Source organism: Centruroides vittatus, unplaced genomic scaffold (assembly GCF_030686945.1).
Source record: "Centruroides vittatus isolate TY-2023 unplaced genomic scaffold, ASM3068694v2 contig_564, whole genome shotgun sequence".
In the NCBI taxonomy this organism is placed as follows: domain Eukaryota; kingdom Metazoa; phylum Arthropoda; class Arachnida; order Scorpiones; family Buthidae; genus Centruroides; species Centruroides vittatus.
This window is the reverse complement of record NW_027122335.1, coordinates 815,932-830,043: the sequence shown is the minus strand read 5'-3', so window position 1 is coordinate 830,043 and position 14,112 is coordinate 815,932. Positions and strand designations below refer to the sequence as shown.

The following is a 14,112-nucleotide window of genomic DNA, read 5'->3' as shown; positions in this document are numbered from 1 at the left end:
CCCAGACTTTTAAATTAACATACCAACAGGTACACTAAGGAGATTATTGTGACCGGGGGATTGGCACCTCTTTTGTGCCTTGTCAAGACTGACACCATTGTGTCTCCTTGACATGGAAGCCAAGACAGCATGTTAATTTGGATTAGAACGTATGTCACGCAAGTGGCTTCGTATGCGGGTTATCGGATTCTGGGTGGAGTACAGAGAGACTGCACAACAGAAGTACTACATTCAGACTCTAGGATTAACAACAAATAACTGTTTAATAATCACAGAAAAAAGATTACAGGATACATATTGTAATATATTTTTTGACCTATTTAACAGAGTATTTGCGAGAGAGTATACATTTGGATCGTGTGTTCGGATAAATACCTGAGATTATCCAGTTGTCGCATTCCAACTGCGAAAGTTTGTCTTCAATTGTAGGGTTGTGGTGTGGACAGTTTGATGATCGGAAATAGATGATATCTTGTGACGGAGATTTGGCAATATCCTTGTCTAGGTATCTCGGTAGATGATATCCATTGCTGGAGGAGTCTTTGTACAGAGAATGGGCATGGTATTTGTAAAGGTGATATAGGAGGTCCTGAACTGACTAACACATTAGAGGGGTTGGTGACTACTATTCTTAGGGACTGGGTAGCAACTTCTGACCTCTGGAAGAACTAAGCGGCGACTGCCTCTTCGGCCATCAATTACAGTATTAGCATTTATATCTCCCAACCAAGGGGTCATCAGGTTACGGGAATGCATCATTTTTGCCATCGAGAAAGTGTAAGTGGAGATTCTCTCGGGTAGTAGTAGATGACAACAATTATTGAATAAGTATGACGACATCAACAACCAATTTTTGCTAAATTTTGGATTCTCACATGATGCTTATGTTGCCTTCTAGCAACAGCAAGTCCATATTTTGCTTAGTCATTGTACTGTGTCTTTTTATATCATTGCATGTTTAGTTCTGGAAAATTTGAAACAAGCAATGAATGTATGTGAAGTTTTGCATCCAACTTGGAAAATATTTTACAAATACATCTGAAATATTAAAAACAGTATTTGGGATGAAACTCAACCAAATGCAAAATTATCAGTAGTGGAAACACTTCAAAGATAGCCAAACTTCATTTAGGGATTGATGTTGATAACAGTCACCCTTAATACCAAAGGATCACTGAAAAACAATGAAAATGTTACAAAAGTTTGTGAGGTCATTCATAATAACTGTTGTTTAACTGTATAAAGTAGCTGAAGAAGTGAACATTTCAATAATTGTCTGTTTCAAGATTTTTGGACAAAATTTAGTTTTGCATTGCATTACAGCCAAATACATTCACAATGAACATTTTAAAATTTTAATGTGTAACCAGTTTGTCATATTACAACCAAATATGTGTTTTGCTTCTGGTTGATGATGAAAAGAAAAAATTCAAACTGATGTGACTCAAGGGCTCTTGAATAGAGCAAATGAGGATTAAAACTTTGTAATATATATATATATATATATATATTACTGGGGATATGATTGGTTTTGGATATGGTGTTGAAAACAAAAGTTCAGTCATCACAGTGGATATCAAAAGAATTACCATGGCTAAAACAAGTTAGATAACTATGGCTAAAGTGATGCTGAAGGTTTTTTCTATTCCAATAATGAATTTATTTACTGACAGCAAACAATCACACACTGCTGCTGATGCCAATTTTTTGGCAAAACACAGAACAACAATTGTATAAATAGAGTACTTTGAAAGTGACAAGGCTGAATAGCTTCAAATGTAACAATAAATTTTTTATTTAAAAAGTTTAAGAATTTTCTAGAAATACCTAGTATATAAGAAGAAAAAGTACATGAATGGATGCAGTTGACTTTCATTTGTTCACACTGTAACTAAAGTAGTGTGGAATTGTAAAGTGAACCGTAATTAAATTGTATGGGAGTCTAATTTGTTATCTCGTGATCAAAGAGGATTTATGAATGAATGATGATGCATGTGTAATTCATAAGATCACTTAAAGGTTAATACGGAATGGTTACTAATGAAAGTTATTAAATTCATTTAAGAATTTTTTATATAAATACAAGTGTATGTATATGTTAATATGTGCAATGGATTTAAACTTTACCCTATTTTAACCACAATATTGCAGATGCCATCAGAATGATTTCAAAGACGACAGCATATCCTTGTGTTAACATTTTTATATAGATATAGATAAATGATAAGTCTATCAAATAAAACTAAGAATATAGATGTTTTATTATGTAACTAAACAATGTAAATGAATTATTATGTACAGTTGCTTTCTGAGAAAAATTAAATGCAATTTAACTTTATTGATAATTAATTTTTTTTAATTGCAGAATTTCTTTCACATGAGATGAAGAGGTTGAAACACTTGCATGTGTATAAACTGATTGCAGGTATATGATTGTTTTTATTGTATTTTGACCTTTTATTCTGTTTTAAATAATTTGTTGTTGTTATTACAGTTGTATATCATGATGGTGAAGAAGCAGTCAAAGGACATTATATAGCAGATGTTTATCATTGTAATAGTGATACTTGGCTGCGTTGTGACGATCGCAACATCAGTGTTATTTCCGAAGCTCAAGTGTTACGGCACAGTCCTCCGCGTGTTCCTTATTTACTATTTTATCGAAATGTGGAAACAATCCGTGGATCTTCACAGACTAAATGAAGGGTGCTAGAAATAATGGCAAAAATGGAAACTAAAGTGCATATATAATCATGCTGCCACAAAGGAGATTTTTCTCCCTGCTCATATTTCCAAATCCGTATTGGAAATGGCACTTCCCTTTTGACTATGCCATATCATTTCCTTGTCAATAGCTTTACAGTTAATTTTCATTTGTGCTTTGCCTTGCTTAAACATCGAGAATATTCCAAAAGTGATTTTGATAATCAACTGTTTGTGTAAAAAAAAAATACTGTGATAAAAGATATAATTGGCAAGAAACTTAGTATCATTTTTTGTAACAAATTCAAGTTTAAAATGTTATGATAAAAATCAGTTAAAATGAAAGAAAAAGCACATTGACTTATCATGTTGTTTTTATATATATATATATATATATGTGTGTATGAATACATATATATATATATATATGAATGTAAGAAAACTGACATCTGTACAGAAACTCATTACCTGGTGGTAGTGTTGTAAAATTTGAAGTGCAAAACCAAATGATTTCACCATAATATTTGTAATTTAATAGGATCTCATGTTTGTTATTGTGTAGTTATAAACATACTTCAGAGGAAACTGGAGTTAAAATGTGGTTGGAATATTGGAATACCAGACAAATCACTGTTTTAGTGATACTTGTTTATGGTATTGATATAAATTGTATGAAAATTTCAGTTACAAGAATAGTTAGTAAATACCTCAAAAAAAAAAAATAGACCAAATTGTCGAAAAAATAGGGATTTAGGTGCAAAAATTCTTACAGCATCATTGCAAAATCATGAGTTTAATATAGTTACTGTCTATTTTTTTTCCCCAACTAAAGAGTGCATTTTTGTATTTTGTGTTTAAAACTTATGCTAATTCACAAGAAAGCAAATTTACCATAGATTTGATTGGATTCATTTTATTAATGTTAATGTTTTATTCTTATTTTTTTTTTTTTAGATTGAAATTTCGATGTTCTTAAAATTTTTGTCACTAATTGTTGAATCTTTTATTGCATATAAAAAAAATTGTATGGAGAAAGAAAAAAAATATTTCAAGACTTTGTTCCATAGTTATTAGTATACTTTGAATTGTAATACTTGTTATAAAACAGTATTTTTAACGGAAAAAAGAATGTAAGTGTGTAAAAGAAGTATAAAAGATAAGTTTTTGGCCAGAATATTTTTAATCAACTTTTTCATATTTCATTCACACTCAAGAATATAATGGCCAAAAAGGAAAAAAAAGGAATTATAAAAATTAGAATATGTGAAACGCCTCGAATTCCCCATCTTTTATACAAAACGTTGGTAACAGACTGAAATTCGATGAGAATTAAACGAGGAAATACACAGGATCATCGCAGTACTCGAATTCTGTGAGTGCTTTACAAAGAATTAACGAATAGAACGGCTTCAAAGCGTTACTGCTCTTGGATTCTGACCCAGTAATTCTAATTTTATACACTTAAACGACGGACTTATGTAAAGATTGAAATCTATTTTCCGTATGGCTTCATTATAATAATAGTATATGCTGTTTTCGGATTAATTACCCTCGTCTTGTAAATAATTATTAAATACAATCATAGATGTAAATTATCCCCATTTGTAACTTTGAAAAGTAAAGTATATTTGTTGTGGGAATTTTTAATTTCAAAGTCGTGTCGAAATGAATTCAATTTTTAACTCCTGTGTGGTAATTATACGATCAATTGTAAAGAAAAAAAAGGTACCATCGAAGATTGCCAGTAGTAGTATTTTTTATAACTAGAGGGCGCAGTATTTTCTAAGACCGAAAGAAGTCAATAAACTCGATATGCGATTATTGGAAGTTTGATCCTCGCTGTGTAATGTTAAGAAAAATTTTTCGAATTCTGTTGATTTTAAGAGCCGAGACGCCATTTTGCATTGTTATATAAATATAAGAATTTTATTTAAAACGATAACAAGTGTCGTCGGTAAATAAGACGACGTTTCTCAGGCGAACACACGTTTGTATTAAAGGTGAATTTCGGCGTTACAGAGTCGAAAATATCCGGAAGAATTTTTTTTGGTCATTTTTCTGCTTAATTTTTTTACGCTTCTCTAAAGTTGTAGTGTGGCCCGTCACCTGTCGGTCAGTCAAGGTGAGTTTTAACAATCTGTTTCTCAGTCATAAAAATCATAAACGACCATGTAGATGAGGGGAAAAAAAGAGAAAGGAAAGCTTTACGATCGTCTCTAGGAAAAGCTATTCTCCCAACTTAGGCCTTCTTAGAAAGAAGATATTGCCAGAAAGGTCTAGTTTTTTTTTTCGGACGTGATTTAACTTAAACAATTCAGCCCTAGGGCCGATGTAGTTTGCCAAGGTGACACGAGTTATTTCTGTCGCATTCTACTTTGATTGGTTGAGAAAAACGATGATGGGATAACGGTAGTAATTGTTGATCGACTCTTTTTCTGTTTATAACTTACTCCTAATATCGTTTGACGTGTTTAAACTTCAGCCATTTTTTGATGGTAAATGATTAAGGATCGCCTCTTCTGTTCGAAAATCTTCACTAATTCGTATAAGTTCCGTATTTAAATTCGAAACGGATTTTATAGAGCAGTCTGAAAAATTAATTTAAAAAAAAAAACTAACCTTTAGCTTCCTGTTGTATATCGATTATATATAAACGGGTCTTTATCAATTTTGAATTCATTAAAATAAAATTTGGATTTAATGAAAAGTAAATATATATATAAATATATATAAAAATAATTTTCTTAGTTTAATAATGGTTAAATAAGTTGATTTTGTGATATTTTAAAGGAAGTAAACTTGTTGAAATGATCAATAGTAGAAAGTTTGACAAGCAAATTTTACGCCTCATCGACGAGTCGCTGTTAACTAATGTATTATAGATAATAATAAATGTTAGAATATATTTTACTGTAAATAAAAAATTTTGTTAAAAATTCGTAATAAAAGTATTTGCGCGTATTTTGATATTTTATCCTTCGCTTTTTGCCGCGGGACATTTTTTTCGATCGTTAATCTTATCGAATTATGAATGCGGTTTTTAATTCGCGTAAACGTTTCTTAGTATGCGTAAATTCATTGCGATGCTTACCATCGCCCTAGTATAATGAGCATTTTTTTTTACCTTATATCGATTATATATAATATTAAGTTACTGAAAATTATAGACTTGTGGTCTTTTTATAATCTGGTTCGAGGATCATTAATGGGTGCATTTATAATTGATGATAGTTGCGATGTAAGGTACGTTCAAATGACCGTCGACTGTAAATGAGAGACCTTATCGTAGGTAAATATATAAAATTCGTCGTTTATTTAAATTTACACGATTGAAATAATGTTTAAATTCTTTGGATTATATTTTTAAAAAAAGGTCGTGTTAAATTTTTCAAAATTTTATATTCAGGATTGAGATTTCTTAATTAAATTTTACCTTATTTTTTTCAATCGCCAGTTTCTGTTTCTGCATTAATTGAAGAAAACGCATTAAAAGTAATGGAAATGAATTTTCCTCTTAAGGATATTTAATACGTCGTCGATGTGTGATTGGCCGTTTTTAAATGTACGCCAAGCAAAAAAAAAAAACAGTTTGAATAAGTCGTGTGCCAAAATTTGATTTTATCACAAATTTAAAATTCATTGACGTCATACGATGTTTTTACCGTAGATATTTTTTAGCGCAATAATTAAAGATTTTTTTTAAAAAAATATGGCATAGTACAAATATACAATGCGTTAACGCTGTGTTGTTAAAAGATCGTTCGTTGTATTTTAAAAGTTCGAATTTAAATTGCTTATATTAATCCAGCAGCGCAGTTGTTTAACACATTTCTTGCAAACGGGGAGAATTCCTGGCTATCGATGTGTAGCCGGTGTGATCCATCCATCCATCTGTGATTGGCATCCCGGCTTTCCGATGAAGTGCGGAGTAGCTAGGAGCATTTCGGAACATTTAACCCTGTCATCGTCGTGTTACGTTTTGACATATGCCCGATAAAGCGGTAAATTACCTATATTAATTTTATTTCGTGTATAATATAACCTATTAAATTGTAAATTCCGAATGTGGACCAATCCAAAATAACGTAGAAAACAATAAATTCCGTCAGGAAAAAAATCTCACGAATCCATACGCCAGATTGGCACACTTCGTGGCAGTTGCCAAATTTGGTAAGACGCGTGCTACCGAAATGGACTACTGATTTGTTAACAGTTTTTTTTTTTTTTTCTTAAATTTAGAATGATTTGTACTTAATCAACTTCGGGAGAATTTCTATAAATGGCGGGTGAGAGAATATTGATAGTGGTAGGTGGCCCGTCACGAAGTTCTCGGTGCATAAATGAATAGCGGCGGCAGTACTTTCGAAGTTATTTACACAACATAAATGTCCGCTTTGCGTGATTTATAAAATAAGTCGTCACGAAATCGGAAACGCGAATAATAAATTTCGTAAAGGCACAATATTATTTTTATATTTTAAATAAAAAACAAATTATAATTCGGACTATCTACGGCGACCGAGGGGGGAAATGCGGAGTTGTAGGAACGTGACAACGTGGGAATTCGGACTGCTCCTAACCGAGATCGAACCGTCTACCAGACATTAGAAAGAATTTTTCCGATAAATGACTTTTTGCCTTAATGCGGTTTGGAAATTTTATGCACGTTTTAACGGATCGAGCGCTTACGGAGGCAATTTTTGTGTCAGAAACAAAAACCATTTGGAATGAAAATAGAGCGGCACAACACAGCCGTCGGCAGAAGAGCCGCGTCCTATCAATAGCTCATTTATGTTAATATAGACAGGTGGCGTGGAAAGTAATGGACGAAAGCTCCCCCTATCGTTCTTTCCGCTAACTAAATAGACATGGCGACCCCCAATCACCGCGCCCTGACAATTGCAGGTTATTAATCTGAAAAGCTACCAAAATACTTTTTTATTCCTAGTAAAATCTTACATTTTATTGGACAAAGCGAGCGCATCGGTAATTCCCTTTTACGGTCGAACCCCGACAATTAAATATACGCCGGCGAGCGGCAATGCACTGCGTCTGCGCAGTGGTGCCAGCGGCGGACTCTTTGAAGTTAGAAGGGAGGAGAGTCGAGTATCGCCCTTCGGATCCCGACTTCTATCTTTAGCAGTCGATAATCCCTGGCGTTTTGACTTTCTCTACCGGCGAAACTAACATCGAGCTTAATCGGTTACTTGCCTTTTCGACCAATGGCCACGGGTTAATTCGGGGACATACGTCGCTCCTCCGCTCACACTATCGACGTTTTCTGCCATCTCCTATTCGTAGGAAGAATATTAAATTTTCGGTTAATTACGTACACTTGCGGTTGTGTTCGCGCACATTATATACCATGGGTAGTCTATTCCGTGTATATATAACTCTGTCGTTTCATTCTATGTTAATATTTTGATTTATTAGAGCGTGAAGCCGTCATTAATATTCGATACAAAGTATAGGGTGTCTTTTAACTAAATTTGCCGCCGAAAATAGAACTTCCCAAAAGTAATTTGCGGAATACGAATAAATTTTTTTATACGCCGGTAAGGTCAAAAGTTAATGAAAACAACTTAAGAAATTGTTTCGAGCATTTTGATCACGTAAAGAGTTTTTCCTTCCCCCTTTCAAATTTAATTGTTTGCATTATGCGCAACTTGTTGGTCGTCATCCAAACGCCTGCGTGTCAGTAGTCAGTCATCTATCATAACTGAATAAGTCCGAGAGGTCCTGTTTGGTCGATGACGTCGAGAGAACTGGTCCCGAGATTCATTTCCTTAGATACCCTATATGCTGTAATTATACGACAGTAAGTGGAATATTATGCTAATTAGTTGGCCGGTTTCCGGGTCTCGTCTAAGAGAAGCATTACATCACTTGTCTTAAACGTTCACAAATAACACAATTCAAATTCTCGGTTTATTTATTGGCCGGGTCAATATTATAGTTTGGGGTGATACGTTTAATCTGGCAGTTAAGACTCCAATAATTTGTTTGTGGCAGGCGTGGGTTAGCCTTCCTTCGCTTAGAATCTCCCCGACTCATCTCCTTAGACGTTAATGAACTCGGTTTTTTATACAGTTTACTTTCCCTTCCCGTAGCCAACCGATTCTCAAATATCCCTTTTTGAGCTTGATTACGTGTATAGACGCTTTTCAATAATTAGCGATCGAAACAATTAATATAATCTTCTTCCCTCCGTAACGGGATTAATTGAATGGATCACGGTTTAGTTTCCTTTGTTTTCTATTGTAATATCGCTTGGCTAACGATGTTTAATGGAGTTTAATGAAGCGAACTCTTAAAATGTAGTGTTTAAGTGGAAAATACAAAATCGAGTTGCGATAGGCTTTGAAGTTGTATAACGGGCGATGGAGAGTTGAGAAGTTGGACGCAGAAACGGCCCCTATTTATATGTTCCCGCGCACTTGCGATTTGCGTCTACATAAAACGAACTTCGACCCCGATCGATGATATCTGTAACTACACACGTGCGACTTTTTTTAATTCTACTATCCGCCACTAGATGGCGGAACGGAGTCGTAAAGACATCTCCCATGATGCCCAGCGCCCCGGCTGTCTATCTTCTTGACGTCACCGCCGTGCCGCTAGTTGACTGAATGGCAGGTTTGCAGTGGGTAGCGCTTACCCTTCTGGCTGCTTGTGAGGCGCTTTTTACTGGTTTGTGTCACCGCCCCTTGTTGGACTAGTGGTCTTGCGGAGTCCCAATATGCCCAGACGTAAGCAACATCGGCCCAAAAGAATGAAATGTAAGTAAAAGCCGGTTATTTACCATTGAGCATTTACATAATTTTTTACTTTAATCCAGTAAGGGTTGTCGGCGGCCTTAACTTTTACCAAGTGAGGATACGGGACATTCCGCAGTAAGGAAGCGTTGTTAGCCCGCTGCGGCTGCGGATGACAGTTTATGTAGATAGTGATGGCCAACACTCCTTGTCAGAGCGCATGTCAGTCATAGCTTGACAGCCGAGGGGGTTTCTCGGCCTAGGACCGTCCGGATAGCGCATAACCGCTTCTGTTTGATGGCATCCCGTCGGAATGGCACATCGCTCTGCCGCCTCGCTCGCGATCTGTTGGGTTTCGCGCGCTTTCAACCTCCCGACGCTTTTCGGACGTTTTCCCTCCCTTTACACCCCGTTAAAACGCACCGGCGGCCGTCGTATAATTGGTTTGCGAGATATCCTTCCATTTCCCGATAAATCATGTCTGGTCGCGGGACAGACATGACTGGTCGACATCTCATCAACTTCCTCCCCCCGACTCGTCACTCATCTGGCAGGTGTGACATCCAATAGGAATGTAGCGCAGTCACGGTGCGTGCTTTTTGCAGCTGAAACAATGGGCAAGACGAGTCCCCGAGTGATTCATTCTTGTCATTAGTGGGCCTAGAGGGGGTAAGGGCCGGCCCTCTTTCGTAAGGGCTCCGCGTTCAATTTTTTTTTCTTCTTATTGTCGGCTCTGGGAAATTATAGGGAACTATAATTCAAGTTGTCGAAAGACGTTTCGGATGCGAACTACACGAGACATACGTGAGTCACGTTTTTGTCACGTTGTTCCATTTTTTCCCTCTGTTGGAATTTCTATACTTTTTCCCCTCCCTGTCTTTTTTTTCTCGTCCATCCCGCGTTTGAAACTGCCACGGAATTCCGAGCAGATCGGTCTAAATTCAAAATTATCTAATCGTTTTGGGAATAATTTTTATTAACTTAATTGTTTTATAATTACTCCACGTATAACACGTGTTCGTTGTAATTGACATTCATTTTAATATAACAAACGCCAGAAAGAAATTAAATTATCGTTAAAGTGTGACATCTCTTAAGTTCCAATCATAAATTAGCCTAGGGAAAAAAATGTTGAAGAGAGATAAATAGCGATACAACAGGATAAATAGGAAAATATAAACACAAACATACCGTCGAGGAAACTCGAATGTTGGGTGTCAATCAGAAAATTACATTTACCGAGTTGGAGGAGGAAAATTTCCACTATTCAAAAACCCAACAGTTCTTTTGTTTGTGCTTTTAAATGAAAGTTTCGCTTGATTTATAACGGTTTAATCGACGTTTTTAGATAATGGTTCCCGGTATAAAACCTTGTTTGTTCCATCTCTTACGTGAATTACTGATTATTTATTAAAACTTAGACAAATTCTAATTTTGAACACGTGTTAAAAATGAATTATTTGTTATCCTGCGACGTTACAAACAGAAGTTTCGTAATTATTTTGTCATACATTCCTATAAATTCTCTTTGAAAACTTCTTGTTTACGTTCTGTTCTTCCTGTTAGATATTACTTTGTAAATTTGAATTCGGACGATGTAGAAATACAGCAGCTTTTAATATGATAAAGTTTCATTATTTGAAATCGAAAACCATGTTTTGGCATTCTTTCGTATTTTGGGGTTGACTTGCTACATTTTCCAAATTTCCATTAGATAATAGAAGAATGTCTTAGTATAAAATTCCCGTTTTAAAATGAAATATTAACTCATATTTTAATGAAAATCATCGATACAAATGTCGGTTATTGTGTTATAGGTCAATCGACTGTTAATTTGACAACAATTATACTTTAAAATAGTAACAAATGCGATGTGATCGACTGGGATCTGTTCTTTGTCTTGGAGTTTGTTTTCTTTGTAGTGGAATTTTCAATTTTCAGACTTGTAAAAATTGAATAAACAGCCTTTAATCCTTTCTCGCAAGACTTTGTTGAATGACAATTTGGGTCCGGTGGAAGGCTTTCTAATATCCTGTCTGTCACTCGGACGACTCGATTCCACATTCTGCAGCATCAATTTCAGTTTAGAGTTTAGCAGTTTGCTTAAGTTTTCTGAAGTTCGTCCACCGATTGCTCGTCTACCCCCGATAATCAACTTTCGATGAGGAAGAAGTCTATTATTCTTCGACAAACCATCTCTTCAACAAAATCAATGCTTAGAATGTTTCTAATCTAATAGAGCTACAATTATCTCTCTTTATAACAGCGATTACAATTAAATACAGACGTAAATAACAGAAAAAAGACTACAATCTACAAACCCCGAAAAGTTTTGCAGCTCCGAGGGATGAATAACCAATATCTTGTCCGTTTGATGGATCAGCTAGGCAAAGAACAGCTGCTAGCTGTATTTTGTTACCTCTGACAGTACAGGAACTAAAACAAGCTTACAAGGAGTACCTTGTAATCACTATCTATCGCTTTTCATTCTTTCTTTCGTCCCCCTCGGCATGACAGGGGGGAGTGTTAAAAGTAATTGTCCAATCATTAGAAAGAGGAGGGCAACACGGTTATCAGAACACCAACCTACCAATTACATGTGGACTGTAGTGCCTCCCAATCGACAAACATGGAGATAGGCTTACCCATTCGTTTGTTTGCACCGCCTAAAATTTAGTTCGATTTGCTTCGGTTGGCCTCGTTTCTATTCGCAGTCGGAAACAAATTCGGTAAGGTTTAAATAACCGAACGAGTAAGGCTAAATAGACGGACAGGAAGCATAAATTTTGAGGCCCAACCTAACATTCTCACGGGATCTTATCCGAGGGAAAACGACCGGTTAAAACGTAGGCAATCCGAAACACTCAATAGGACACTGGTGAGGAGGTTGCCATAATCTCGTTAAAACTAATGAATAATGACTTAACCCGCAAAGAATCTCAAAATTAGCATCGAAATTTGCATAAATTTAAACGTTTACCTTGTTAAATGGGATTCAAAACCTTTATTATTAGCGTCCATTGTAAGTCGAAAATTGTGTATACAATGCGTGTTTACGTGTTGCAATGTGAACGTAATTTGAACACAATGGGATTCATGCTCTATTAATTTTCTCTCGTAGGCCTTTGCAGATAGGGCCGAAGCGTGGCATAACGCTCGTGACGTTAAGAAGTTTTTTATCGTTATCTATTAACCTATATTGTAATTATTGCATTGTAGATTTAAAAATAAATACTTTAACGTGTCTTCTACCGATTTCTCCCTGCAAACTCGGAATGTCTATTACAAATTAGATGCATATCCTCAGATCTTGTTCTTATTTGCAGAAATGACAGTCTGGACATTTGCCATCCGCTATTATTTGTGTTGCAGATGCATCTCTGTTTCGATTAATTAACTAGTCCTTACGAGAAGGTATTTACAATGATCCTGGAAATTTACTTAATCTTTTCTTAAGGTTTTGAATTTTCCCAATGTTTAAAATGTCATTTTTATCGAATAACTTCATGAAAAATTGCACAGACGGTTGACAACTACGTTAAGATTTCTAAATTGGAAACCGTTGAATTTAGTAAATTGCTTCGCCTTGCTTTTATTCTTTCGGTTTGTCTACCAAATAAACACGTGTTACGAAATAACGAGATTTGATTGTGTCCAATCGAATCGCCACCTATCCGAGGGGGGTTGCCCGTATCGACGTAAGTCGTAGGAGGGAGTCTTTCGGTTAATTGGGTCAATGCTAAAGAAAAGAAATTTTTTCACGTGTATCGATTGGTATTAAAATGCTCTGCAGGTTAGAATGGCAACCTGGATCGCCACCAGAGAGCTTCCGATTGGCTGTTGTGGCCTAAACTACCAGAGTTTTCCCAATAAGGCTTCCGGGAAGTCGAGACTGTTGATGACTTCCGTTAGTGAGTGCTAGGACAGGGAGGGAAGGCACCATCCTGAGATAACAGTTATGGTACCCCTTCTTGTCAACGCTAATTGCTTTCATTAAGGCGTCTATGTTAGAAATTAGTCGTCTTGTCGGTGATTCTGAATTTCATATTTTCTGTACAGATTGAATTTTCAATCGAATTTAATAAAAAATCGTCAGCGCGACGAAATTTCGCATTTGCTGTTAATTTCTAGTTAAATTGCAATGAAGGCTAGCAGGCAAGTTAATTTTCGATCATCGAGGCCGAACGGCGATTTGTATAGTTCCGAATGAGAAAAATAAAGGCGAACTATTGGAGTCTTAAGCGGTGTTGACCTACATCTAGCAGGAGCTTCGACGTTCTCGGCTACAACGTCTCTACAATTTGCTTTAATCTGTGTTACTCTGTCAACGTTTGCGAATCAATTTTGGTTCGGATGTCATTTCTATTAGAATTGTTTGGGAATGTGCTAGGTTTGCTCTATAAATTGCCGAAAACATTGGAGCTTTTATATCTAACCGATCGACTTAAATAGTTTAAAAGGCAAAACGTGTACGAGGGCTTTTATAGTGATTAATAGATCGAAGTCTTTACAATCTTGGCCACTAGGAAGACACGTGTTCCGTCAAATTCTCTTCTCGAAAATATCTAAAAGAGGGGGGAATGCGCGTGAGGTTGATGGCCAGGTTTAAAGGCGAACTGGAGCTGTGGTAAATGAGTTAGTTTGCCTGGCGAGT

The 14,112-nt window shown here is 35.8% G+C and overlaps 2 protein-coding genes across 3 annotated transcripts in view; both read left to right on the top strand.

Moving 5' to 3' along the window:
* Usp10 (ubiquitin specific protease 10) overlaps positions 1–4,350 on the top strand; it is a 102,165-nt gene extending 97,815 nt beyond the window's left edge. The window contains exons 13-14 of the mRNA XM_067274795.1: positions 2,366–2,425; positions 2,495–4,350. Of these exons, the coding sequence (XP_067130896.1) occupies positions 2,366–2,425; positions 2,495–2,703 (269 nt within the window). The 3' untranslated portion in view covers positions 2,704–4,350. The remainder of the gene's footprint in view (positions 1–2,365; positions 2,426–2,494) is intronic.
* Positions 4,351–8,490: 4,140 nt separating this feature from the next.
* LOC136978946 (protein tiptop-like) overlaps positions 8,491–14,112 on the top strand; it is a 74,716-nt gene continuing 69,094 nt past the window's right edge. Inside the window, exon 1 of one of the 2 annotated variants that reach the window (XM_067274791.1) lies at positions 8,491–8,521. Coding sequence is in view for 1 of the 2 variants with exons in the window: in XM_067274785.1 (XP_067130886.1) it covers positions 9,443–9,482 (40 nt within the window). In the remaining variant the exon portion in view is untranslated. Of the gene's footprint in view, positions 8,522–9,302; positions 9,483–14,112 lie in introns of those variants that run through there. The other variant, XM_067274785.1, reaches the window with a different exon arrangement.